This window comes from Phascolarctos cinereus, unplaced genomic scaffold (genome assembly GCF_003287225.1).
Source record: "Phascolarctos cinereus isolate Bilbo 61053 unplaced genomic scaffold, phaCin_HiC Scaffold_726;HRSCAF=1367, whole genome shotgun sequence".
Taxonomy (NCBI): Eukaryota; Metazoa; Chordata; class Mammalia; order Diprotodontia; family Phascolarctidae; genus Phascolarctos; species Phascolarctos cinereus.
Window position 1 is genome coordinate 395644465 of NW_027556098.1, and position 24041 is coordinate 395668505.

At 46.0% G+C, this 24041-nt stretch overlaps 1 protein-coding gene across 7 annotated transcripts in view; it reads left to right on the plus strand.

Annotated features, from left to right (window-relative positions):
- The window catches only part of PLEKHG5 (pleckstrin homology and RhoGEF domain containing G5), a 114438-nt gene that overhangs the window by 83302 nt on the left and 7095 nt on the right, over positions 1 to 24041 (plus strand). For 5 of the 7 annotated variants that reach the window (XM_078145722.1, XM_078145721.1, XM_078145724.1 and 2 more), the window contains 15 exons: positions 5016 to 5145; positions 8458 to 8560; positions 9519 to 9579; positions 10220 to 10311; positions 10926 to 11062; positions 11564 to 11694; positions 12023 to 12208; positions 12432 to 12644; positions 14249 to 14344; positions 15475 to 15525; positions 15821 to 15970; positions 16214 to 16324; positions 16544 to 16693; positions 18071 to 18208; positions 22979 to 23098. In XM_078145722.1, the coding sequence (XP_078001848.1) occupies positions 5016 to 5145; positions 8458 to 8560; positions 9519 to 9579; positions 10220 to 10311; positions 10926 to 11062; positions 11564 to 11694; positions 12023 to 12208; positions 12432 to 12644; positions 14249 to 14344; positions 15475 to 15525; positions 15821 to 15970; positions 16214 to 16324; positions 16544 to 16693; positions 18071 to 18208; positions 22979 to 23098 (1869 nt within the window). The remainder of the gene's footprint in view (positions 1 to 5015; positions 5146 to 8457; positions 8561 to 9518; positions 9580 to 10219; positions 10312 to 10925; positions 11063 to 11563; positions 11695 to 12022; positions 12209 to 12431; positions 12645 to 14248; positions 14345 to 15474; positions 15526 to 15820; positions 15971 to 16213; positions 16325 to 16543; positions 16694 to 18070; positions 18209 to 22978; positions 23099 to 24041) is intronic. The other 2 variants (XM_020974966.2, XM_020974974.2) reach the window with 1 other exon arrangement.

Below are 24041 nucleotides of genomic sequence, written 5' to 3' on the forward strand. Positions count from 1 at the left end.
CAAAATCCCATCATTGACATTTACAGAAGAAGCTAGGTAAAGTAATGTAGAGAACTCTGGATTTGGAATCAGGGAGACCTGTTCCAATCTTGCCTCCAACATTCACTAGCCTGAAGCTTACCACTTCCTAAACCCTGGGCCAGTCACTGAAGTTCTCCCAGCCTCAGCTTCTTCATCTGTAAAATGAGGATAAGAGCACTTGTCTCCCAAGATGGTTGGGATGACCCAATACCTACGTAAGGTGCTTTGTAAACTGTAAGGTGCCATACAGACATTTGCTGTTGTTGAATTGTTTCATTTGTGTCCAACATTTGGGGTTTTCTTGGCAAAGATACTGGAGTGGTTTTCCATTTCCTTTTCTAGCTCATTTTACAGAGTAATAAACTGAGGCAAACTAGGTTAAGTGACTTGCCCAAGGTCACACAGATAGTGTCTGAGGCAGTAAATCCATTGTGCCACCCCACTGCCCATACAGATGTTAACTAGATTATTTTTACTAGCATTACTTTTCATGAACACGCTAATTAACCTCTCTGAGTCTCAATTTCCTTCAGTGGAAGATGGGTATAATAATGGGTGTTGTGAAGCTCAAATGAGATATTGTGAATGTAAAGACCTTCCCAATCTTTGGGTAGATATGTAAATGTCCTGCCCTCGAGGAGTTTGATGCTTAATGAGGGAAGGCACATAAGTAAAGACAAAGTCATTTTTGGGATGGGGAGCTAGTCACTGATGGGGGTGGGAATCTGGAAAAAGCCTCTTGTAGGAGTAGAGGTGAAGCCAGGGAGTCTGGGAGGCAGAGTTGGGGAGGAAGTACATTCATTGTAGACTTGGCAGAGAAAGAAGATGGAGTGAGTGTCCTATGTGAGGAAATGCATGGAGGGCAGTTTAGTTTGAACCCAGAGTCTGTGAAGCAGAGTGATGTATGATAATGTAATAAGACAGCTGGGGAGGTTGGCTGGAGCAAGATTTCTTTTAGTGCCAAACTGGGGAGAAGGAAGAGCCAGTTTTATTTGATGCTGGAGGCAGTAGGGAGCCACTGGTCCTTCTAGAGGAGGGCAGCACCCATGCTAAGTGCTAGAGATACAAAAATAGGCCAAAGATAGTCCCTGCCTTCAAGGAGCTTGCAATCTAATGGGTGGATCTGACCAGGGGAAAGACTAGATGCAGGGAGACCAATCATATAATTGTGGAAATATTCCAGGTGAAAGGGGAGGAGAGCATGAGTTAGGGTGGTAGCCTTGTGAGGGGAAGGAAGGGGATATGAGAGGTATGGAGGGAGAATTGATAAAACTTAGCAACTAAATGGGGGTGGTAGGTGAGGGATAGAAGAGTTAAGAGCTTCCGAATGACTGTGAACCCAGAGTGACTGGGAGGATGGCTTCAAAATAGTTTTGGGAAAAAAATACATTGGCTTCTATTTGGGACATATTGAGTGTAGGATGTCTATGGAGCACCCTGTCTGAAATATCCAACAAATGGTCGTGTGAGGCTGGAGTTCAGGAGAGGGACCACAACCAGAGAGCAAGGTCTTAGACAGGCTAATGGATCCTCTGGTAGCTGACTGGATCACAGAGAGAATTCAGAGGGGAAAGAAGAGGGCCCAAGACCGAAGTCTGGGATAGACTCACAGTTGTGGTGACATCTGGATGCTGAATGAATGCAGGTGACTTGAGGAGTGGCCAGATAGGAGAATAACCAAGAGGGCAGTGACACCAGAATGCATTGAGGGGTGGGGTGGCCAACAGTGTTGTTGAGGATGATAATAATAATAATAGCTGCCATTTATATGGTGCCTATTCTGTACCAAATATCTCACTGGATCCTCAAAATAACTCTGGGAGGAAGGTGCTATTATTATCCCCATTTTACAGATGAGGAAACTGAGGCAAACAGAAGTTAAATGACTTGCCCAGAGTCACGCAGCTAGTAAGTAGCTCAGGTTGGATTTGAGCTTAGGTCTTTCTGACTCCAAGGACAGTGGATAGAGTGCCAGCCCTGGAGTCAGGAAAACTCATCTTCCTGAGTTCAAATCCAGCCTCAGATACTTCTTAGCTATGTGAAGCTATGTCACTTCACCCTGTTTGCCTCAGTTTCCTCATCTGTCAAATGAGCTGGAGGGGCAGCTAGGTGGCGCAGTGGATAGAGCACTGGCCCTGAAGTCAGGAGGACCCGAGTTCAAATGCGGCCTCAGACCAAACACTTCACACTTACTAGCTGTGTGACCCTGGGCAAGTCACTTAACCCCAATTGCCTAAAAGCAAAAAAAAAAAAAAGAGCTGGAGAAGGAACAAAGCAAATCACTCCAGTATCTATGCTAAGAAAACTCCAAACGAGGTCACGAAGAGTCAGATATGACTGAATAGCAACAAAAAGCCCCCTACCACCACCAACTCTAGGCCAAACGCTGTAAGGATTGAGAAAAGCCCATCTGATTTGGCAATTAAGGCATCGTTAATAGTTTTTCAGAGAGAGTTTCGTTTGAGGGATGAGGTCTGCGGCCAGATTGCAAGGGGTTAAGAGTCCAAGGAGGAAGTGGAAGCATCTGATTCTGGCCAGTTTTTTCTAGGAGTGTGGCTGGGTAAGAGAGAAGAGACATAGAACTGCGGGCAAAGGAGCTGATAGCATCTAGTGAGTGTTTTTGTTGTTGTTAGCTGTTTGAGAAGTGGGTGTGTTTGTGGGTGCAGAGTAGGTCCCGGCAGATAAGGAGAGACTGAAGATTAGAGAGTGGGGGGTCGCGATTGTAGGGGCAGGCTGCTGGTGAAGAAGGATAGGGGCGGACGAGCAGGGGTGTTGGTCATGAAGAGGAGAAGGGGTTCTCTTCACTGGGGACCAGAGCAAAGGAGGGGGAGGAGGAAGGGGCTTTGAGGTAAAGAGAAGGGAGAAATGGGAGATCCCACCTCTTTTCCCAGTAAAATGGGAGGCTGAGTGTTTGGATGAGAGGGAGGGGAAGTGGGTGGGGTGGAAGGCTTGAGCAAAGAAGAGAGGGGCTGTTGGTTTTTCCCCTAGAAGTCTAGCTGATAAGTATTCATTTAGTGCTCACTGTGATAAAGAAGGGGCAGCTAGGTGGTGTAGTGGATGGAGCGCCAAGCCTGAGAATCAGGAGGGCCTGAGTTCAAGTGTGGCCTCAGACACTTACTAGCTGAGTGACCCTGGGCAATTAACTTCATCCTGTATGCCTCAGTTTCCTCATCTGTCAAATGAACTGGAGAAGGAAATGGCAAACCACTCTAGTATATCCGCCAAGAAAACCCCAAATGGGGTCTCCTGGAGTCTGAACTGCAGCCTTGTGATAAGCTCTGGCGATATAAAAGGTCCCTGCCCTCAAGGAGTTCACATTCTAATGGGGAAGATAACTTGCAAACAGACTACTGTATGTGGGAGAGATAGGAGATAAAGGGGAAGTAATCTCCGGGGAGGATAATAGAGACTGGGAAAGGCTTCTTGTAGAAAGTAGGACCTTAGCTGAGGCTTGAAGGAAGCCTGGAGGGAGGGAGAGTGATGGAGGCTGGGGATAGGCCAGTGGGAAGGGTAGGAAAATGAGATGGCTACTGGCACAGGATGGAATAGTGTGTAGGGGGAGTAAAGCATGAGAAGGTGGAAAGGGAGGAGGGGGCCAGGTTCTGAAGAGCTTTTAAAGCCAAACCTAGCGGACAGCTAGGTGGGGCACCGGCCGTGGAGGCTCTGAAGTCAGGAAGACCTGAGTTCAAATGTGGCCTCTAGACACATAGTAGCTGTGTGACCTTGGGCAAGTCACTTAACCCTCTTAGCTCCTCCCCCTCAAAAAAAGCCAAACAGAAGATTTTATATTTGAACCTGAAGGCGAAAGGGAAATCACTGGAATTGATTAAATAAGGGGATGACATAGTCAGGCCTGCACTTTTGGAAGATCACTTTGGCAGTTAATGTGGAAAGAGACAAGGCAGAGAGACCAAGCAGCTGACTACTTAAAATAGGCTGGGTGTAAGATGCCGAGAATCTGGGGGAGGGCATTTCATGGGATCATCCGTCTAGAGTAACCAAGTGGCATGGCAGAGAGATTCAGAAAGACCTGAATTTGAATCAGATCTGTGGGACTGCAGGAGCATCACTGAATCACACTCTGCCCCAGTTTCCCCATCTGTAAAATTGGGAGAATAACAAGGCCTACTTTTCAGGGTTGTTGTGGAGATCAGATGAGTTACAATGTGAAATACTTCGGGAAACTTAAAACACTATGGAATTGCTAGGTAGCTATGAGAACAGGAAGGGGCCCCAGGGTCACCCAGGCCTTCATTTGATCCGATAGGAAAATGAGACCCAGGGAGGTTGTCTCATAAATGGCAGAGGGAGAATTCCGGCTTTGGTGTTCTTTTTGTTATCCCATCTCCCACGAGGAACCCCATTGTGCTTCTCCTGTTTTTACTACATATTATTTCATATTATAATGCTCTCTGGATTTTATCTTCCCACCAGACTGTAAATTCTACAAAGACAGGGACCGTGTCTTCCCTAAACTTTGTGTCTCTCCCAGTGCCTGATAAATAATGATTGGCTAGAATGGAATTCTGTCCTCCCCGCTCTCACTTTCTGCACCTGGGGCCGGGCTGCCCACGGTGTGCCTGGTTAATCATGGCAGGTGAGCCTGGAGAGGAGATGACTCAGAGGAACAGGAGAGTTTATTTTCCTTCAAGTATTTGAAGTACTGGGGAAGGGAAGAGGGATTGGAGAGATTATGCTTAGCCCTGGTGGCCTTTAGCAACCCAGCAAATTTAGGCTTTTTGTTAGGAAAAACTTCCTAACTGAGGCTCCCATAGGAGAATGAGATGCCTGGGGAGGAGGTAGGCTCCCCTCCGTTGGTGGCCTCCAAAGGAGGCTGGAAAGGTTGTAGACGGGATTCTGGTTTAAGAATGGACAGGATTGAACAGTCACTGAGGGAGTGCCTTCTGGCTTTCATACTGTGTGATGGACAGGGGTCCAGGCAGATGCCCCCCATGGGGCTGCTTCTGTCTGAGACCTGTGCTTTTTGCCCCCAGGTATGCCACCACGCGGACTGTCAGCAGCTCCACCGCCGGGGGCCCCTCAACCTGTGTGAGGTGTGTGACGGCAAGTTTCATAACACCATGCACTTTGATGGACACATTCGCTTCGACCTGCCCCCCCACGGTGAGTGGGCCTGGGACTTGGGGGATGGAAGACGGGGCTTCCTCGAGTGTACACCCTCATGACTGGCTGGCGGCACCATCAAGTCAAAGGGCCTGTCCCTTCCAATCGAGGGCTTCTTACTTGGGTCTTCCTCTCACACTGTTCCTGGGAAGGGTTCTACATTTGTACTGGGTCGTGGTGTTAGATGGGTCCTGACTAACCAGCTGAGGGTGGGAAGCAATGGGGAGTAAGCCCCAGCCCAAGGCTATCTCAGGACCTGGGTTTGAAGTATTGTAGAATAGTGGTTAGATGACTGGTATTGGAGCCTTCATACCCTAGGTGCGTGACTCTGAGCAAATCACTTAATTTCTCTGGACCTCAGTTTCCTCATGAAAGGAATGGATTCAGTAGCCTAGAGGTGCATTCCTGCTCAAAATCTATGACGCTGTGATATGCTACTTACTTCTTGCACAATTTTGGTCAGGTCACTTCTCCTGTCTGGGGCATTTGTAAGACTGAGTAACTTGGATTAGGTCACAGCTAAGGCTCTTTCCTTTGAGTCATACAATCTTCTGAACTCCAACTTTCTCCCAGGTGAGCCAAGGAGGAAAGGAATTCTTCTGGTTTGGACAGCACTTTTTCTTTTTCACATTTCATAATGTTTTATTTTTTTCCCAATTACATATAAAAACAATTTTTAACATTTTTTAAAGTTTTGAGTTCCCTTTATTGAGAGCAAGCAATTTGATATAGGTTATGCATGTGCAGTCATGCAAAACATATTTCCAGATTAGTCATGTTGTGAAAGATAACACAGATTAAAAAAAGAAAAAGAAAGAAATTTTTTAAAGGTATGCTTTATTCTGCATTTGGACGCCATTAGTTCTGGAGGTGGATGGCATTTCTCACCCTGAATCTTTTGGAATTATCTTGGATCATTGTATTAGGAGAAGAGCTAAGTTATTCACAGTTTATTGTCCTTACAATGTTGCTGTTACTGAGTACAATGTCCACCTGGTTCTGCTCACTTCACTTTGCATCAGTTCATGTAAATCTTTCCAAGTTTTTCTGCGAGCATTTTTCCCGTCATTTCTCATAGCACAATAGTATCCCATTGCAATCATATATCACAACTTGTTCAGCCATTTCCCAACTGAAGGGCATCCCCTCAGTTTTGAATTCTTTGCCACCACAAAAGGACCTACTATAAATATTTTTGTACATGTAGGTCCTTTTCCCTTTTTAAAAGTCTCTTTGGGGTCCAGACCTAGTAGTGCTATTGCTGGGTCAAAGGGTGTGCATAGTTTATAGCTTTTTAGACATAATTCCAAATTGCTGTCCAGAATGGTTGGATCAGTTCACAACTCTACCAACTATGCATTAGTGTTCCAATTTTCCCACATCCCCTCCAACATCTGTCGTTTTCCTTTTCTGTTATATCAGCCAATCTGATAGGTGTGAGGTGGTACCTCAGAGTTACTTTACTTTTCATTTCTCTAATCAATAGTGATTGAGAGCATTTTTTCATATGATTAGAGATAGTATTGATTACTTCATCTGAAAACTGGACAGCACATTTTAGAAATATAAAGGATAAATTAGATAGCATCCCAAGGAGGGCACCCACAATGGGGAAAGGCCTGGACTCTGTATCCTGATAGGATACGATGGAAGGAACTGGGGATGTCTAGAAGAGAAGAAGACTTTCAGGTGAGAGTGGGTGTGGGGGACGTGACAGCTGTCTTTGTGTATTTGAAAAATTAGTAGGTGGAAGACTTGCTGTCCATGGCAGGATCAGGAGGACTGAGTGAAGCTGCATGGGACAGAATGCTGGTTCTGGACTCAGAGGACCTGGGTTCAGATCCTGCCCAAATCTCTTTGATAAGAAAACGCCTACCTTGCTGACTGTATTTCTTTCTCTGTGAAATGAGGAGATTGGACTTCCCTGCTCTAAATCTGTAATCCTAGGATCCTTTGGAAGTTGAATGAAAGAAAAGTTTCCTATTAATGGTGCGGCCTTAGAATAAGATACTCCTTTCGGCTCCAAATCCCAAGATGCTGGGATGCTTAGTTTAAGTTGGGCGTAATTCCTCCATTAGCCACTAGAGGGTGCATTAACCACCCAAGCTAGGACTTGGCTACTTAGCTCTCCCCAGTTCTGGGCCCTTGGATGGGTGGATGGGACAGGAAGGGAGTTTTTGGGGTCCCAACCTCTCTCAGCAAAGGTTGAGTGACCACTTTCTGGATATGTTGTAGAAAGAATTAGGGCTAGATCTGGGACAAGAGTCCAAGGCTTTTTTTATTAAGACACCCAGAAGCTAATGCCACCCTCATTGGCCCCCCCCCATGCCCATGCAAAGCTGAGATTGTGAACACAAGGGCATCTTGTCTGGGAGAGAGCTATATGTTTGAGAGGCCTGGGAGTCAGGAAAATTTGAGTTCAAATCCAGCCACAGACACTTTACTAGCTATATGACCCTAGGCAAGTCACGGAACCTTTGTTTACCTCAGTTTTCTCATCTGTAAAATGGACACAACAATAGCACCAGGGTTGTCCTGAGGATCAAGTGAGATCGTAATTGTAAAGTGTCCGGTGCCTGGCACATAGCAGGTGCTAGATAAATGTTAGCCATAATAACAAAGTTCTGGACCTGGAGTCAGGATGACCTGGGTTCAAATCCCACCTCAGAAATTTACCAGCTGTGGGACCGTGGGCAAGTGTCCTCATCTGTAAATTGCGGGGAATAATATCTGTCCCCTCTCAACTGTGAGGATCGAATGATCTTGTATTTTGTGAACATTAAAGCACCTTGGAAATGTTGGTCATTCTTCTCAGCAATGCAGTGATCTGAGTCAATTCCCAAAGACCCGTGATAGAAAATGCTTTCTACATCCAGAGAAAAAACGATGGAGTCTGAATGCAGATCAAGGCAGGCTGTTTTTTTTACTTTTTTTGTTTTGTTTTTTTCTTTCTCATAGTTTTTCCCTTTTGTTCTGATTTTTCTTTCACAACATGACTAATGTGGAAATATGTTTAACATGATTGTACATGTATAAACCTATTTCAGATTGCTTGCTATCTTGGGGAGATAGAAAAATGCAGAGCTCGAAATCTTAGAAAAATGAATGTTGAAAACTATCCTTACATGTAACTGGAAAAAAAATAAAATACTATTAAGTAAAAAATTAGAAAATATCAGCTATTATAATTATTATGGAGTAGAAAATCGGGAGTCATAAGATTAGCCACAGACATTCAGCCACCTGTGCCCAGAGCAGAAAGGGAGGCAAGGAGTTCACTTTTTCCTATTTCTCCTTCCTTTGCTTCCTCAGGCTCTGTCCTGTCCCGGAACGTCTCCACGAGGTCGTGCCCGCCGCGAACCAGTCCAGCCTCGGACCTGGAAGAGGATGATGAAGGGTTAATGGACAGCAAAGGGTAGGCCTGGGACAGTGAGGGGTGAGGGAGGGTGGGACAGCCTCCCCAGGCCTAGCCAGAAGACTAGATCCCAGGAGCACTGGCCTCAGCTGCTGATTCTGCCTCAGGCTTCTTCTCTGGGCCCCAGGGAAAATGCTTGATAGCTTTTGGTGGAGACTGACCCTGATGAGAGGGGAAAGGGGAAGGGGAGAAAGGGAGGAGGAGGGAGCAGCTCTTCCCAGCCTCTAGTCTCTCTCGCGTAATTCCTCAGCCAGTGGAGAAGAGGAAGTGTGGTTCAAGGGCAGCAGCACTGGATTGGAATTCCAGATCTACTGCTCGCCAAGATTTTATTTATTTATTTATTTGTTTGTTTTGGTGAGGCAGTTGGGACTAAGTGACTTGCCCAGAGTCACACAGCAATGATTATGTGTCTGAGTCGGATTTGAACTCAGGTCCTTCTGACTTCAGAGCCGTGCTCTATCCACTGCGCCATCTAGCTGCCCCACTCGCCAAGATTTTAGGCCAGATGGGGCCCTGAGCCCCTCTTTGTGTAGATGAGGAAAATGAAAGGCAGTGACCTACCCAAAGGCACACAGCCAGCAGAACTCACTACTTGTGAGACCATTAGGCGAATCACATTAGTGCTCTGGGTCTCAGTTTCCTCGTCTGTAAAATGAGGGCCTTAGAATAAGATACTCCCTCTAGTTCCAAATCCCAAGATGCTGGGATGCTTAGTTTAAGTTGGGTGTAATTCCTCCATTAGCCATTAGAGGGTATGCTAACCACTCAAGCCAAGACCTGGCTATGATCTCCCCAATTCTGGGCACTTGGATGGGTAGATGGAACAGGAAGGGAGTTTTTGGGGTCCCAACCTCTCTGTCCAGTGTTCTGGGGCTGGCTTTTCCTTCCCCTCATTCCCCAGGCCTATTGGAAGCCTTCCTCCCTGACCTCTGCCTTCACCTCATTTGCTGCCCCACAGGGAGCGGAAGGGTTCAGGTCTGAAGCTGGCAAAGAAGAAGGCTCGGAGGAGGCACACAGATGTAAGGAGTCCCTCCTAGTGGCCGGGGGCAGCTCACGGTCACTGGGCATCACACTTGGTGGATGCTTTCTTTCTCTGGGGGCCAAAGCCATAGCCCTTTGCTCTAATCCTGCAGCCTGGATATCCCCCACACCCACTTGTCCATACATTCATAAGCATGTGTTCTCTTCCCCCTCACTTCAGGTCTGTAGGGGGACTGGGTCTGGCCCCAGGCTGCAGCTGGATCTGTCTCTGCTGTGGCTGGGGTATAGGTGTAGGAAGGGGGGAATGGGTTGGGGAGGTGAGATTTGGGCATGGATGACTCCATGTAGAGTCATAATGAGGGTGAGGCTATCAGGGCTATGCCGCAGGGTAGGGAAATGCCAAAAGCATTGTCTAGAAATTAATCTTCCCTGCCTGCCTCGCTGCCTTTGGCTGGCACAACCTTATTCTAGGGGTGATGCCTCCCTCTTCTGCGTGTTAGACCGTGTCGCCACCTAGTGGCTACTGACCCCACAGCAGCTTCAGGTTCTTTAGCAGCTTAGAAATCTCCTATGGTCCCAGGGCGAGGTTCTTTTCCTGATGCAATTCACAAGCCACCTCCCTAGCCTGGGCACAAGAATTTGCCAGGGTATCTTCTAACTCCGTGTTTTTACTGCTAGGACCCCAGCAAGGAGTGCTTCACCCTGAAATTCGACCTGAATGTGGACATCGAGACAGAGATTGTCCCTGCTATGAAGAAGAAATGTTTGGGGTAGGGCCCTGGTGTGGCCTCCTGTGTCTGGGAGGTGGCCACGGGGTGCTCGCGTGGTCATCTTCATGAGCCTGTCTCTTTGTTCTGCTCAATTTAGTAGTATTTTAACTGAACTGGAAAAAATCTCAAGGGCCAAGCGCTGGGTTAGATGCTGAAGCTACAGAAATAGTGGTGAGGGGTGGGAGGGAAAGGATTGGGCTGAATTGGGGCAGTCTCCAAGGGACTGGAGCATGTCATGTGGAAAGGACTTTGAGTGCCTGCTCTGATCCATGACGGCTGTGGGCTGTGGCATCATGGTATAAAAAGGGCCCTGACTCTAGAGGGAGGGGACCTGGGTTCAAATCTCACCTCTTAAGCTTACTATTTTTGTGACTCTGGGCAAAACACTTCAACTGTCTATGCCTCAGTTTCCTCATCTATAAAATCGGGGCGGATTGGATTGGATGCCCTTCCTTCTAGTTCCGAATCTATGGTCCTGTGACCTTTGAACCTGTTGAATGGGGGCTGAGGGGAGATGTGGGATCAGGGCTGTGAGGGAGTGTGGATTTGGGCTTCAGGGCTGGTGGTGGGGCATTGAGGTCAAGGCCAATAGCATGGTGGTTCCTTTGTGGCAGGGAAGTGTTGCTGCCCGTCTTTGAGAGAAAGGGCATTGAGCTCAGCAAAGTGGATATCTACCTAGACCAGTCCAATACACCCCTCTCCCTCCATTTTGAGGCCTACAGGTTTGGGGGTCACTACCTGAGGGTCAAAGGTGAGCAGGGGGCTTGGCCCTGGGGTGGGGCTTTGTCGGGGGGAGGCTTCCGTTGGCTGGCACCTGGACCCGTGATCATGCTCTCCTGCCTGAGGATTTGAGGAATAAGGAGATGGGGGAGCAGAGAGAAAGACAAGGGAAGAGGGGAGAGGAGACCAGAATGATGAGGAAGAGTGCATTCTGGGCTCAAGAGTCAAGTATGTCCTGGATTAAATGCCACTCCCTGCTGGGTGACCCTCAGTCTCAGTTCCATCATCTATAAAATAGGAATAATAATTCTTACACTAGCTTTTCTCCCCTTTTCATTCCCCCAAAGCTCCCTGGGGGAAGTCACTTGATAAATCTCCAGCAATGTGGGCTATTATTATTGTGCTGATGGGGACTGGTGGGGGGGGGAGCTCCTTTTTTCTAGTCTGTGCTGTGAGGGTCTTAGACTGTAGGGCTGGTATCTAGACAAATCTCTTTAACCCTCCCTGCCCTGCCCTACCCTGCTTGTCTCAGCTAAACCTGGAGATGAGGTGAAAGTGGAGCTAGCAGTGAAGGATGTCAAATCACTGAGCTTACCCATTCCTGGGCCTCCTGCCTCAGACCGTGCCGACCAGCAGGCTCGGCGGGAGAGCCTGGACATCCTGGTGAGGGGCTGAGGCCATGTGGAGAGAGGGAAGCTGGGGGGACCAAGGGCGGAGGAGGATGGTCAGCAGCCCTGGGTAGGATGTAGGCTCGTTGGCTATCACCTGGGCCACTGTGGGCAAGTCAGTTGAATTCTCTGGGCCTCAGTTTCCTCATCTGTAACATGAGAGGATTGGACTAGGTGACCTCGAAGGTCCCTTCCAGCTCTGAATCTGTGAGCCCCCACCCTCTTCCCCAGGCATTCATGTCAGGGTCCCCCAAGGGTGAGACTGCACGGGGTGGGCCTCACACCTAGTAGCCCCCAACTTCCTTCTTGTACCCTTATGTCAGGCCCCTGGCCGAAGGCGTAAGAACATGACAGAGTTCCTGGGGGACACCAACATCCCTCCGCTAGAAGCCTCAGTGTCGTCTAGCAGCTCTCTGCCCAGCAATGGCATTGATACCTGGAAGAACCGGGCAGCCAGTCGCTTCAGTGGCCTTTTCAGCTCTGGCCCTAGTGGGAGCTCCTTTGGCAGGGTACGTGGTCCTCTGCTGACTCCTGGGGTCCCTGCTTGGTATCCTGGGCATGGGGGGGAAGGTCCAGCTTTCTCCATCCTTTGGCAGGGTACATGGTCCTCCACCCCTCTACTGACTCCTGGGGTCCCTGCTTGGGGTCCTGGGTGTGGGGGGAGGGTCCAGCTTTCTTCTAGAACTTTCTCTCAGCTCGTCGGATGGCAGAAGACCTTAATTCCTGTGGCAGGTCTCCTTGACTTTGGCCACTCTGTCCCGTCCCCAGGAGGTCGACAAGATGGAGCAACTGGAAAGCAAGCTTCATTCCTACAGTCTCTTTGGGCTGCCCAGGCTGCCCCAGCAACTACGCTTTGACCACGACTCCTGGGAAGAGGAGGAGGAAGAGGAGGACGCTGACCTGGTCCTGGAGGACAGCTGGCAGGAGCTCATAGATGGAGCGGAGGTGATTAAGGGTGCCTGGGATGCCACCCTGAACCCGGGTGCTCCCATTGGCTCCTCCAGGTTCTGGGAGATCCAGCAGGATTCAGCCTGGTCCAGCCGGGGCTCAGCCAGATTTCACTGTGTCCCTCCATCCACAACTGTCCCCCGCAAGGTCTCCCCGATCCTGCCACATAAGAAGGGAAGGACACTTTTCAATTTCACAAAGTGTTTTTAGTTTTTAGTCTGTTTTCTCCTGTGATATCCTCACAAAGACCAGCAGATATCATCATTCTAATTTTATAGATAAGGTTTAGAGACTTGTGACTTATCCAAGGTCATATTGCTAATTAATTAGCATGGTATAGTGGTGTCCAGTTGACCTGGATTCATATCCTGCCTCTGACCCTGAGCCTTGGTTTCCTAATGTGAAATGGGGATGGCTATAATAGGAACCTCACTAGGTTCAGATGTTGTAAGCATCAAATGAGATGATGCCTGTAAAATATTACGGCCTGTGAGCTATTGTCATTATCATCATTATCATAATTACCTCTACTGTTATTTGATCAACAAACTTCCAGGAGTCTGTTCCCAGTTCCCCCAGCTGCTAATACCTTCTCCTCTGACATATCTTTCAATTGCTCTGTATATAATCTTACATGTGCCTAGTTACTTATGTCTTATCTCCCCTTCTGGAATGTAAGTTGGCATTTAATCAGGCAACAAGCAATTATTGGGGCAGCTAGGTGGTGCAGTGGATAGAGCACCTGCCCTGGGGTCAGGAGGATCCGAGTTCAAATCTGGCCTCAGACACTTAGGTGTCTAGGTGATCCTGGGCAAGTCACTTAACTCCAATTGCCTCAAAAAGAAAAAGGAAAGGAAAGAAAAAAAAATCTGAGCAATTATTAGATGTTTACTGTGTGGTTCCAGGGCCCCCTATGGGCCAGGCACAGTGCTAAGTGCTGGGGATATGAGGAAAGATAATAGCAGTTTCTGCCTTCAAAAAGCTCACATGCTGTCAAATTATTATTAGAAGACACCCAGGGTTACCTGACTCCTCACCAGCCAAGTGACCTTAGATGTAGAATTCCTCATCTCCGGGCCTCAGTTTCCTCATCTGTGAAATTAAGGAGAGGGATATGAGCCAGTAAGCATTTATCGAGTGCTCATTATGTGCTGAGCAGCAGGGCAAAGCCTAGAAGTAGAGACCATTAGAATGGGAACTCCCTCCACCAATGCAGGTCAGCACCTCCACCCCCCTGGAATTGCCTAGGGCAGTGAGGGATTAATTGACTTGCCCAGGGTCACATAGCTAGTGGGTATCAGAGGCAGGATTTGAACCTAGGTCTTCTTGGCTTTGAGAGCAGTTGTCTAACCACATGCAGCCTTCTGTAAAAGGGCTTAGATTAAAGGATTTCTGTGGTTTCTTCCAACTCTGATGTTCTGTGGTTTCAAGACTAGACCCAACTTCCTCCTCCTAGAAATCACTAGCTCAGTCCCTGGAGCCTGATGCCTTCCCAACCCACTCTACCAGTCCTCCTCCATCCCCTCCCTCCATGTCTACCCTCCCACCTTCCACCAAGCAAGGGTTGTTCTCATTTTCTCTCCTCCATCTCCCTTCCCCAGAAGCTGACCAGGCGGCAATGTCATCAGCAGGAGGCGGTGTGGGAGCTGTTACATACAGAGGCTTCCTATATCAAGAAACTGCGAGTTATCACTGATGTAAGAGAGAGAGAGAGAGAGAGTGTGTGTGTGTGTGTGTGTGTGTGTGTGTGTGTGTGTGTGCGCACGCTCGCATGTGTATTGGGGGGCGTCACAGTGCCGCACAGTGCCAACCTTTCCTCCCGGCTCCCTTTTCCCAGCTCCTGCTTTTCCCAAGTATCAGACAAGGTGGTCCTTGCGGCCACCACTCGGATCCTCTGGAGGCATCCAGTCCAGACCCTCCCTCTCCCTTCCCCACCTGCCACAGTGTGGAATTCCCCCTGATTTCCCCCTCCCTTCTTGCCTCAGCCCTGAGTATTTCCTCATTGAACCATTATTATGGAATAAATAGAAACCATCATGATTTGATATTTCTGGGCTTCTTATCTTAACTTTTTAAAAAATAGTATTTTATTTTTTCCATTTAAAGATAGTTTTCAACATTTATTTTTTTATAAAATTTTGAGCTCCAAATTTTTCCCCCATCCCCCCTCCCCAAGACGGCAAGCAGTCTGATATAGGTCATACATGTGCAATGATGTAAACATTTCCACATTAGTCATGCCATTTATCTTAACTTTTGACTCATCATCCATTGGCCTGATTGCTAGAGCTCGTGGGGCACTTGGCCTCAGTCTTGAACCTGCCTTGGGTTTTCCCCCCCAAAAGCCCCCTTCTTAGGCCTCCCACATCCTCTACCAGCCCTTCCCAGGGACACTAAACTGGCAGCTGGTTCATGGGTCTCCCAGTCTGAGAGCAAGTAAGCCAGATGATCCTTGTGGTTCTGGTCATCTGAGATGGCCCTTGGGGACCACCCAGGGACAGGCTCAGCCACTGGTGTGGAGGAGACCGTACTGAAAGTCCCCCTCCCACTTTCCCTTGACAAAGTATTTTATTTATCCTCTTCTTTGTAAACACTGCTGTAGGTTCCCAATGACCCCTCTTCTTTAAGTAAAACATCTTGTAATCAACACACTGCCCATGCCTGGAAATGTATGCCTCATTCAGAGCCTGTAGTCCACCACTTCCCTCCTAAAAGAAGGGAGGTGTGTGAGTTTCCCCAGCAGATCTTTGAGACTTTGCTTGGTGTCAGTGCTGGCCAGTGAGGTTGGTTTTTTTTTTTTGATGTTTCATTTTTTGTTTTCCCACAGCTCTTCATGTGCTGCCTTTTGAACCTTCAAGAGTCGGGCCTACTGTGTGAGGTGAGAGGGTCAGAGGTGAGGGAGGGATATCAGTGTGTCTGACTCACCCCTTCCCACTCCCAGGCTGTCTACCTTCCTCTGTATCCCCAGCACTTAGCACCTCACCTGCTGCATAGTAGGTGCTTTAATAAATATTAATTGACTGGCTGACCTGAGTGAGAGGCCAAGGGAAGAAACTTGAGAGGGTAATATTGGGAAGGGACTAGAGAGGGCCTGAGACGTTGGAGGCTGAGTTAGGGGTGAGGGGATGGCTGTGGGGTGGGGAGGGGGCTCGACACCAGGACCCTTCCCACAGGTGGACGTTGAACGCTTATTCAGCAATACCCAGGAGATCATTCAGCTGCACAGAGGGCTGTGGAGTGGCGTGATGGCCCCCATGCTTGACAAAGCTCGACGCAGCCGGGCCCTACTGCAGCCTGCAGACCTCCTCAAAGGCTTCAAAATGGTAGGGGGCCAAGGAGAAGGGGGCGGGGGGGACATGCAGACGGCTCCTTCATATGGTTGGAGTTAGAGATCCCAAAGTCCTAAAGGCACTGATGGGGAAACTGAGGGCACCATTGAAGCCTGTGGCTTCCTGGTCAGACCCAGGCCCTCCTCGCCCTCCTGAAAACTTACCTTGCTTCCAATACCTCCTTCCCTGAGCCCCCTGCCCTGCACCCCTGATCCTCTTTCTGGTTCTGACCTGCAGTTCGGATCCCTGTTCAAGCCTTATATCCGTTATTGCATGGAGGAGGAGGGCTGCATGGAATACATGAGGAGCCTGCTGAGAGACAGTGACCTGTTCAGGGTCTATGTTACGGTGAGGGAGGGGTGGAGGTGATGACTGATGTGGGGAGGGGGCCAAGGGGTGATGACTGATGTGGGGAGGGGGGAGGGGTGATGACTGATGTGGGGGAGGGGGCCAAGGAGTGATGACAAACAGTAAGGGTGGGGGGGTACCAAGATGCAATGACCAATGGAGAGAGGTGGGGGGGATGAGGGCACTGGAGAGGGTCCCCTGAATATGTCCTGGTTACAGTGGGCAGAGAAGCACCAGCAATGCCAGAGGTTGAAACTGAGTGACATGCTGGTGAAACCTCATCAGAGGCTCACAAAATATCCCCTGCTGCTGAAATCAGTGCTAAAGAAGACCGATGACCCACCAACCAAGGAGGCCATTGTTACCATGGTAACCGGGGTGTGGGCAGGAAGGAAGAAGGGAGGTGCTCCCAGACACATAGACACCCACACCCTGGGTGTGAAGCCTCTATTTTCCTTCCCTCACCTTCCTCCAGACTTCCCACGTGAGCCCCCTGCCCTTATTATTTTAGTAACCATCGCATTGGGTTCCCTGCCCCCATTTTCTGTGCTCTCTAGAGCTTCCTCTGCACAGTTACGAAATTGATATCCCCTCCCCTGCTCAAGAAGTTTCAATGGCCCCCTGTTACCTCTAGGACCCTAGCTCTAGAGCTAGAAGAAGCCTCAGCTGTCTTCTGCTCCAGCCCCCCCTCATTTTTCAGATGAGGAAATTGAGACTTGGGGAAGTTAAAGGACTTGTCCCCAGGTCACACATGTAGTAAGTAGCAAAGCCAGGATTTGAACCCAAGTCTTTCTGTCTCCAAATTTAGCAGTCTTTCCACTGTACCCTCCCACTTTGTTCACCCAAGTCCAAATTTCTCTGTTTGGCATATAAAGCCTGGCTCCAACCTGTCTTTCCAGGCACACTACATCCATTCACGTGGTTCAGCAAAACCAGCTTTCTGGATGTTCTTGATACAAAACACTTAATCTGCTATCTCTGTGTCTTTGCATAGACTACTTACTGCCTGGAATGCTCTCTCCTGCCTCTTAGAACCCTGAGGTTTCTTTAGACTTCAGTTTAAGCATCGTTTTATATGAAGCCTTTCCTGATTCCCTCAAGTTTCTGCTGTCCTCCCCCACCCAATCCCCTGCCAAATTAATTAAATTTATCTTAATAATAGCATTTGTATAATGTCTACTATGTGCCAGGCACTGTGCCAAGTGCTTTTTACAGATGTCTCATTTGACTTTCACAACAGCCTTGGGAAATAGGTACTATTATTGCACTCATTTTACAGAGGAGCAAATTGAGGCAAGTAGAGGTTAAGTGACTTGCCCAAGGTCACACAGCTAGTTAATTGTCAGAGCCTGGATGTGAACTCAGTTCTCTATGACTCCAGGCGCAGAGCTCTATCTACCAAGCCACCAGCTGCCTCTAAGCTTTCTGCCTCTGAACCAGAAAGACCTGGGATCAAATCCTGCCCTAGATACATACTGGCTGTGTGACTCTGGCAAAGAGGATAAGTTGCCAAGAAGGTGCCAACCTTCACTAATAGAGGAAGTTTCCTTACTGGGGAGTTCCATATATGAAATTTTTTATATTTTATATAAACTTATTTTCATGTCTCCGCTAGTATAATGTAAGCTCCCCGAGGGCAGGGAATATTTCATTTTTTAGCTGCTATCCTGAGAGCCGGGTATACATTGGGTACATAATAGATGTTTATTGGGTGATTGATCGATGATTCCCCACCATTCCTCATAGATTAGCTCAGTGGAGCGGTTCATCAATCACGTCAACTCTCGAATGCGGCAGCGTCAGGAGCAGCAGCGGCTGGCGGCCATTATCAGCCGCATCGACTCCTACGAGGTGGTGGAGAGTAGTACGGATGAGGTGGACAAGGTATCCTGGCTTGCCCCGCTTCCATGCCCTCTGCCTCCTTCCGATCTGCCTGCTCCTGAGTGAGAGCCCAAAGATCTCCTCTCCCTGGCATCTCTGAGGTCTCGGATGTTGGGCAAGAAAAGCCCAGCAGATTCTCAAAAGCGCAATCACATTTTATTTCTTATAGACTTCCACAGATTCATGATTTCATCTATTTAGGGAATCTGTCCATGCAGCAAACATTTCTAAAGCATTTCTTATTTGTCACGTACTGGACAGATCACAACCAACCTACGGGGTCGCATCCTGTGCAATTCCTATCTTACCATAAATCCTTACTACAGGAGGAGAGAACTCAGTTGTATTGGACCATCCTCTCCCTTCTTTGATTCTTCTTACTCTGTTGTAGTTAATGATGCAGCTAGGTGGCGCCATAATGCATAGAGCGCTGGGCCCAGAGTCAGGAAGAGAAATCTTCCTGAGTTCAAATCCAGCCTCAGACACTTAATAGCTGGGTGACCCTGGGCAAGTCACTTAATTAACCCTGTTTGCCTCAGTTTCCTCATATGTAAAATGAGCTGGAAAAGGAAATGGCAAACCACTCTAGGATTTTGCCAAGAAAACCCCAAGTGGGGTCATGAAGCGTTGAACACAACTGAAAAGTGACTAAACCACACCGACAAAGTTAGTGATGCAGGGCTTGGGCTATCCATGTGTTCTTTCTCCATTCTCCATACATGAATGGCCCACCTCCCTTTCTGGCCATGTGTATCTTTGTAAATATATTTTTGTGCTATATTTTCTGTGTTCATCATTACTGGTACAAGTCTGCTTATACGCACATGGATCTTTTCCTAGGACGTTACTGGGAGAATTTTTTGTTAAAAAGCATGAAGAAACATCTTGAGATCATTGACCCATGGAACTCTTATTTCATCTTAACTTTGTTTTATTTTTTTTTAAACCATTGTGGTTTATTATGTAATTTTTTCAAGCAACAAGTATCTTAAAAATTAATCTGCCCCTCCCACTACCTCCCACAACTGAGCCGCTTAAAACAAAGAAAAACAAGTCTCTCCAGACATAGCTACATGGTCTGGCAAAAGAAATTCCCATATTAGCCATGTCCGAAATGTATATCTCTCACTGCATTTTGAGTTGTTCATCTCTCTGTCAGGAGGCATGTGGCATGTTTTCATTCTTTTGGACTCATGGCTTATCATTACATTGATCAGAGTTCTCAAGCCTTCCAAAGTTGTTTTTCTCTATAATGTCATTAGTGGTATAATGTTCACTTCCCTCTGCATGACTTCATAACAGTCTTCCTAGTTACCAATGAAATTGTCCATCTTAATCATTTCTTAATGGCACAATAATATTCCATCATATTCACATACCACCATTTGTTTAGCTGTTTCCCAATAGGAAGACACTCCTTAGGTCTCCCATTTTTGACTACCACAGAAAGAACTGCTACAAATATTTTTGTACATATAGCTCCTTTTAAGTATGAAGACCATATGTGTAGCAAATAAAAATGTGGGAAAGGGTACCTTCTTTTCTTATTGCAAACAGTTTCTGTAGTATTAAAATTCATTGTTCTTTGAGTAATTGGTAGAATTCACTTGTGAGTACATTTGGTCTTGGAGTTTTTGTTTTTTGGGGTTTTTTTCCACTGGGAGTTCATTTATGGCTTGTTTAATTTCTTTTTCTGATACCGATTATTTGAATAGTCTATTTCTTCACTTCTAATCTAGGTATTTCATATTTTTGTAAGTATTCATATATTTTCTCTAAGTAGTGTTCTGTTAGCACATAATTAAGCCATGTAATTTCTAATAATTTCCTCTTAATTGAACAATTTATTTTTTCTCTCTTTTAATCAGGCTAGCTGTTTATTAATTTTTTAAAAGATTATCTCCTATTTTTATTTGTCAGTTCAATAGTCTTTTTGCTTTCAATTTTTATTAATCTCTTTAATTTTTAAAGATTTTTTTTGGGGGGCAGCTAAGTGGCACAGTAGATAGAGCTCTGGCCTTGGAGTCAGGAGGACCTCAGTTCAAATCCGGCCTCAGACACTTGACACTTACTAGCTGTGTGACCCTGGGCAAGTCACTTAACCCCCATGACCTCACCGAAAACAGCAAAAAAAAGTTTTAAGAGATTTTTATTTTGTTATTTAGTTTAGTTTCTGACTTTTTTATTGTTGAAGTTTTTTTTTTAAATTGTGCTCCCAGTTCATAGATTCATTTTCTCTTTTGTTGATGAAAGTGTTTAGAGACATAAAATTTCCCCCTCAGAACTGATAAGTTTTGGTGTATTGCCTCATTATTGTCATTTTATTTGATGAAACATCTATTGTTTCTGTTATTTGGTCTTGACTCACCAATTTTTTAGAATAGTATTTAGTCTTCAGATACTTTAAAATTCTTTGAAGGCCATTTTTTGACTAGAATTTTTATTGTGTTATGATCAGAAAATCATGCGTTTAGCATTTCTGCTTTTCTAAATTTTTTAGTGAGCTCTTTGTGCCCCCATTATTTGTTCAGTTTTTCCAAAAGTTTCATGTACACTAAAAAGTTAATTCTTTTCAGTTCCATTCTGTAATTGTTGTTGTTGAGTTGTTTTAGTCATGTTGGATTCTTTGTGACCCCATTTGGGATTTTCTTGGCAAAGATACTGGAGTGGTTGGCCATTTCCTTCTCCAGCTCATTTTTCTTTTTTTTAACAGATGAGGAACTGAGGCAAACTGAAGGTTAAGTGACTTGTCCAGGGTCACACATATAGTAGTGTCTGATGCCAGATCTGAACTCACAGAGAAGAGTCTTCCTGATTTCAGGCATGGCACTCTATCCACTGTGCCATCTAGCTGCCCTATTCAGTAATTACCAGAGCTTCATCATCTCTAATTTTTCTAAAGTTTTATTCCATTCCTTAACTTCTTTCTTGTTTATCTTTTGGTTATATTTGTCTAGGTCTAGAAGGAGCACATTAATACCCCCACTAGTATAGTTTTTGTATCTATTTCTCTGATTTGGTTAACTTTTCCTTTAAGTATTTGGATGCTTTTTTATTAGATGCATATATATTCAGTATTGATGTTGATTTGTTATCTATTGTGCCTTAACACATGAAGTAATTTCCCTACTTCTCTCTATCTTAATTACATGTACTGTAGCTCTATCTAAAATCATGATTACTCCTCCTTTTTTTGTGTGTATTCAGCAGAAGCATAATATATTTTACTCTAGCCCCTAATTTTATGTGAATCTTGCTTTTCAAGTGTTTCTTATAAACAACATATTGTTGGATTCTGCCTTATAACCTATTTTATTATGCTCTTCATTGGTGACTTCATCCTATTCATATTCACAGCTATGATTTTTAATTGTGTATTTCCTTGCATCCTATCCTTTTTCTTACTTTATTCCCACCTCTCCCTTTACAAATAAGAAAGTGGTAGAAGAAAGGGAATTTACCTGAGACTTGTGATCTTATAAATGAAACAACCTATTTCCTCTCTGTTGCAGCTCTTCTCTTGATTCTAGATTTTTACTCTTTTTCCTTTTCTTTTAATCCACCCTTCATGATCCTCCCTCCACATGTGCTTATGAGTTCTCCCTCACCTAACCTCTTCTGCCTCTTAGATTCTAAGATTCCTCTCTCTCCTATGTCTCTGTCTCATATTTCCCTTTTGAATTCAATGCATTTCTATACTGAAATCTCTGGGCATATATGTATTACTGTACTTCATTTCTTTTTATCTGATTCAGATGAAAATGAGATGCCTACTCCCCTTCCTCCCACCTTTTCCTTGATTGATATTTGTATGCTCTTTATTTTATGCAACTCAATATTATTCAGCGGTGGTCTCCTATTTTTGTCTTCTCCCAAGACCATTAATACTGAACAAAACCGCCTACAGACCTTATGTCATTGGGTTCTCAGAAGACATTTGTTTCTTCTTTCTTTCTTTTTTGGGGGGTAGGCAATGGGGTTGAGTGACTTGCCCAGGGTCACATAGCTAGTAAGTGTTATGTGTCTGGAGCCAGATTTGAACTCAGGTCCTCCTGACTCCAAGGCTGGTGCTCTATCCATTGTGCCACCTACCTGCCGCAAGACATTTGTTTCTTATCCCCTTATTAACGTGTAAATAATTCATCCCCAAATATTCCCTTTGAATTATGGAATCATAAATACCTTGTCCAGTTTTTTCATTTCCAAATGTCTACTCAGTTCTGGTCTTTTATCAGGAATGCTTGGAAATCTTACATTCATTAAAAGTCCAACCACCCTACCCTTATCCCTGTAGGATTATATATAGGTCTGATGGATTTATATTCTACTTTTTGTCTTCGAGCTTTCTACTCCTTTATAGGATCAGTTGCTAAGTCTTGTATAATTATTTTTGTGGCTCTTTGGTATTTAACTTATTCTTTTAACCTGCTTTTTCTTTGACCTAGAAGCTCTAGATTTTGCTTTGGCAGTTCTTGGGAGTTTTCATTTGGGGGTTTCTTTCAGGAGGTGACTGATGAATTCTTTCTATTTTTCACTTCACATTTTGTCTTCATTAAAAAAAAATAAGGCCACCTTTACACAGTTAAAGAAGGGGAGAGCAATCCCATAGATAGCAACTGAGGTGGGGGAAACCCTTTCTTCAGAGTGCTGGCCTCCTTTCTATCTCTTTTCATTTCTCAACCCTCCCCTTTCAGAGGTACCTTTTGTTCTGTTCTGCTCTTCTCAGCCCTGCCCATTCCACTCATCCAATAAATACTTCTTTTCCCTTTCCAGCTTTTGAAGGAATTTCTGCGCCTCGATCTGACAGCTCCCATCCTTGGGACATCCCCAGATGACACTCGGCAGCTCCTTCTGGAGGGGAGCTTAAAAATGAAGGAGGGAAAAGACAGCAAGGTGAGCAGCAGCTCTGACCCACTCACCATCCCCACAGATTCACCCAGACACCTTAAAATACCCTCATGCTCACCCTCTCAACCAGCTGTGCACTGCTCTGGGAACAGGGAAAGCTGACAGAGGTAAGAAGGGAGCAGAGGATTTTATATCTAGAATAGAACTTAGAGATCATTTCAGTCAACCCCACAAATCTTGGGCCAGCTAGGTGGTGCTGTAGCTAGAGTACAAGGCCTAGAGTCAGAAAGACCTGAGTTCAAATCCAGTCCCAGACACTTATTAGCTATGTGACCCTGGGTCACTTAACCTCTGTTTGCCTCAGTTTTCTCATCTGTAAAATGGGAATCATAATAGCACCTACCTCACAGAATTGTTTCCAGGATCAAATGAGATAATATTTGTAAAACACTTAATACAGTGCCTGTCACATAGTAGGTGTTGTATAAATGTTAGCTATTATAAAATTTGTTTTTTAAGCAATTGGAGTCCAGTGACTTGCCCAGGGTCACATGGCTAGTAAGTGACAGGTGTTTGGTCTGAGGCCGGATTTGAACTCAGGTCCTTCTGACTTCAGGGCTGGTGCTCTATCCACTGCACCACCTAGCTGCCCCTATTATTATTTACAGAGGAGAAAACCAAGATGCTTAGAAATTAAGGGATTTTCCCAGCCTCGGACACACAACACTTACTAGCTGTGTGACCCTGGGCAAGTTACTTAACCCCCATTTCCCAACCGAAAAAAGAAAAAAGAGAGATTAAGGGATTTTCTTGAGGTCATGCAGCAAGTTACTGGCATTGAAACCCAGGTCCTGGCATAGTGGGAAAAGCAATGGTTCTGAAATTGAATCCAGCTTGAATCCCATGACCTTTGGTGGAACACTTCTGCCCTCTGAGACTCAGCTTCCCTTATATGCTACATAGGGTTGAGAATCCTTTTACTGGGGGA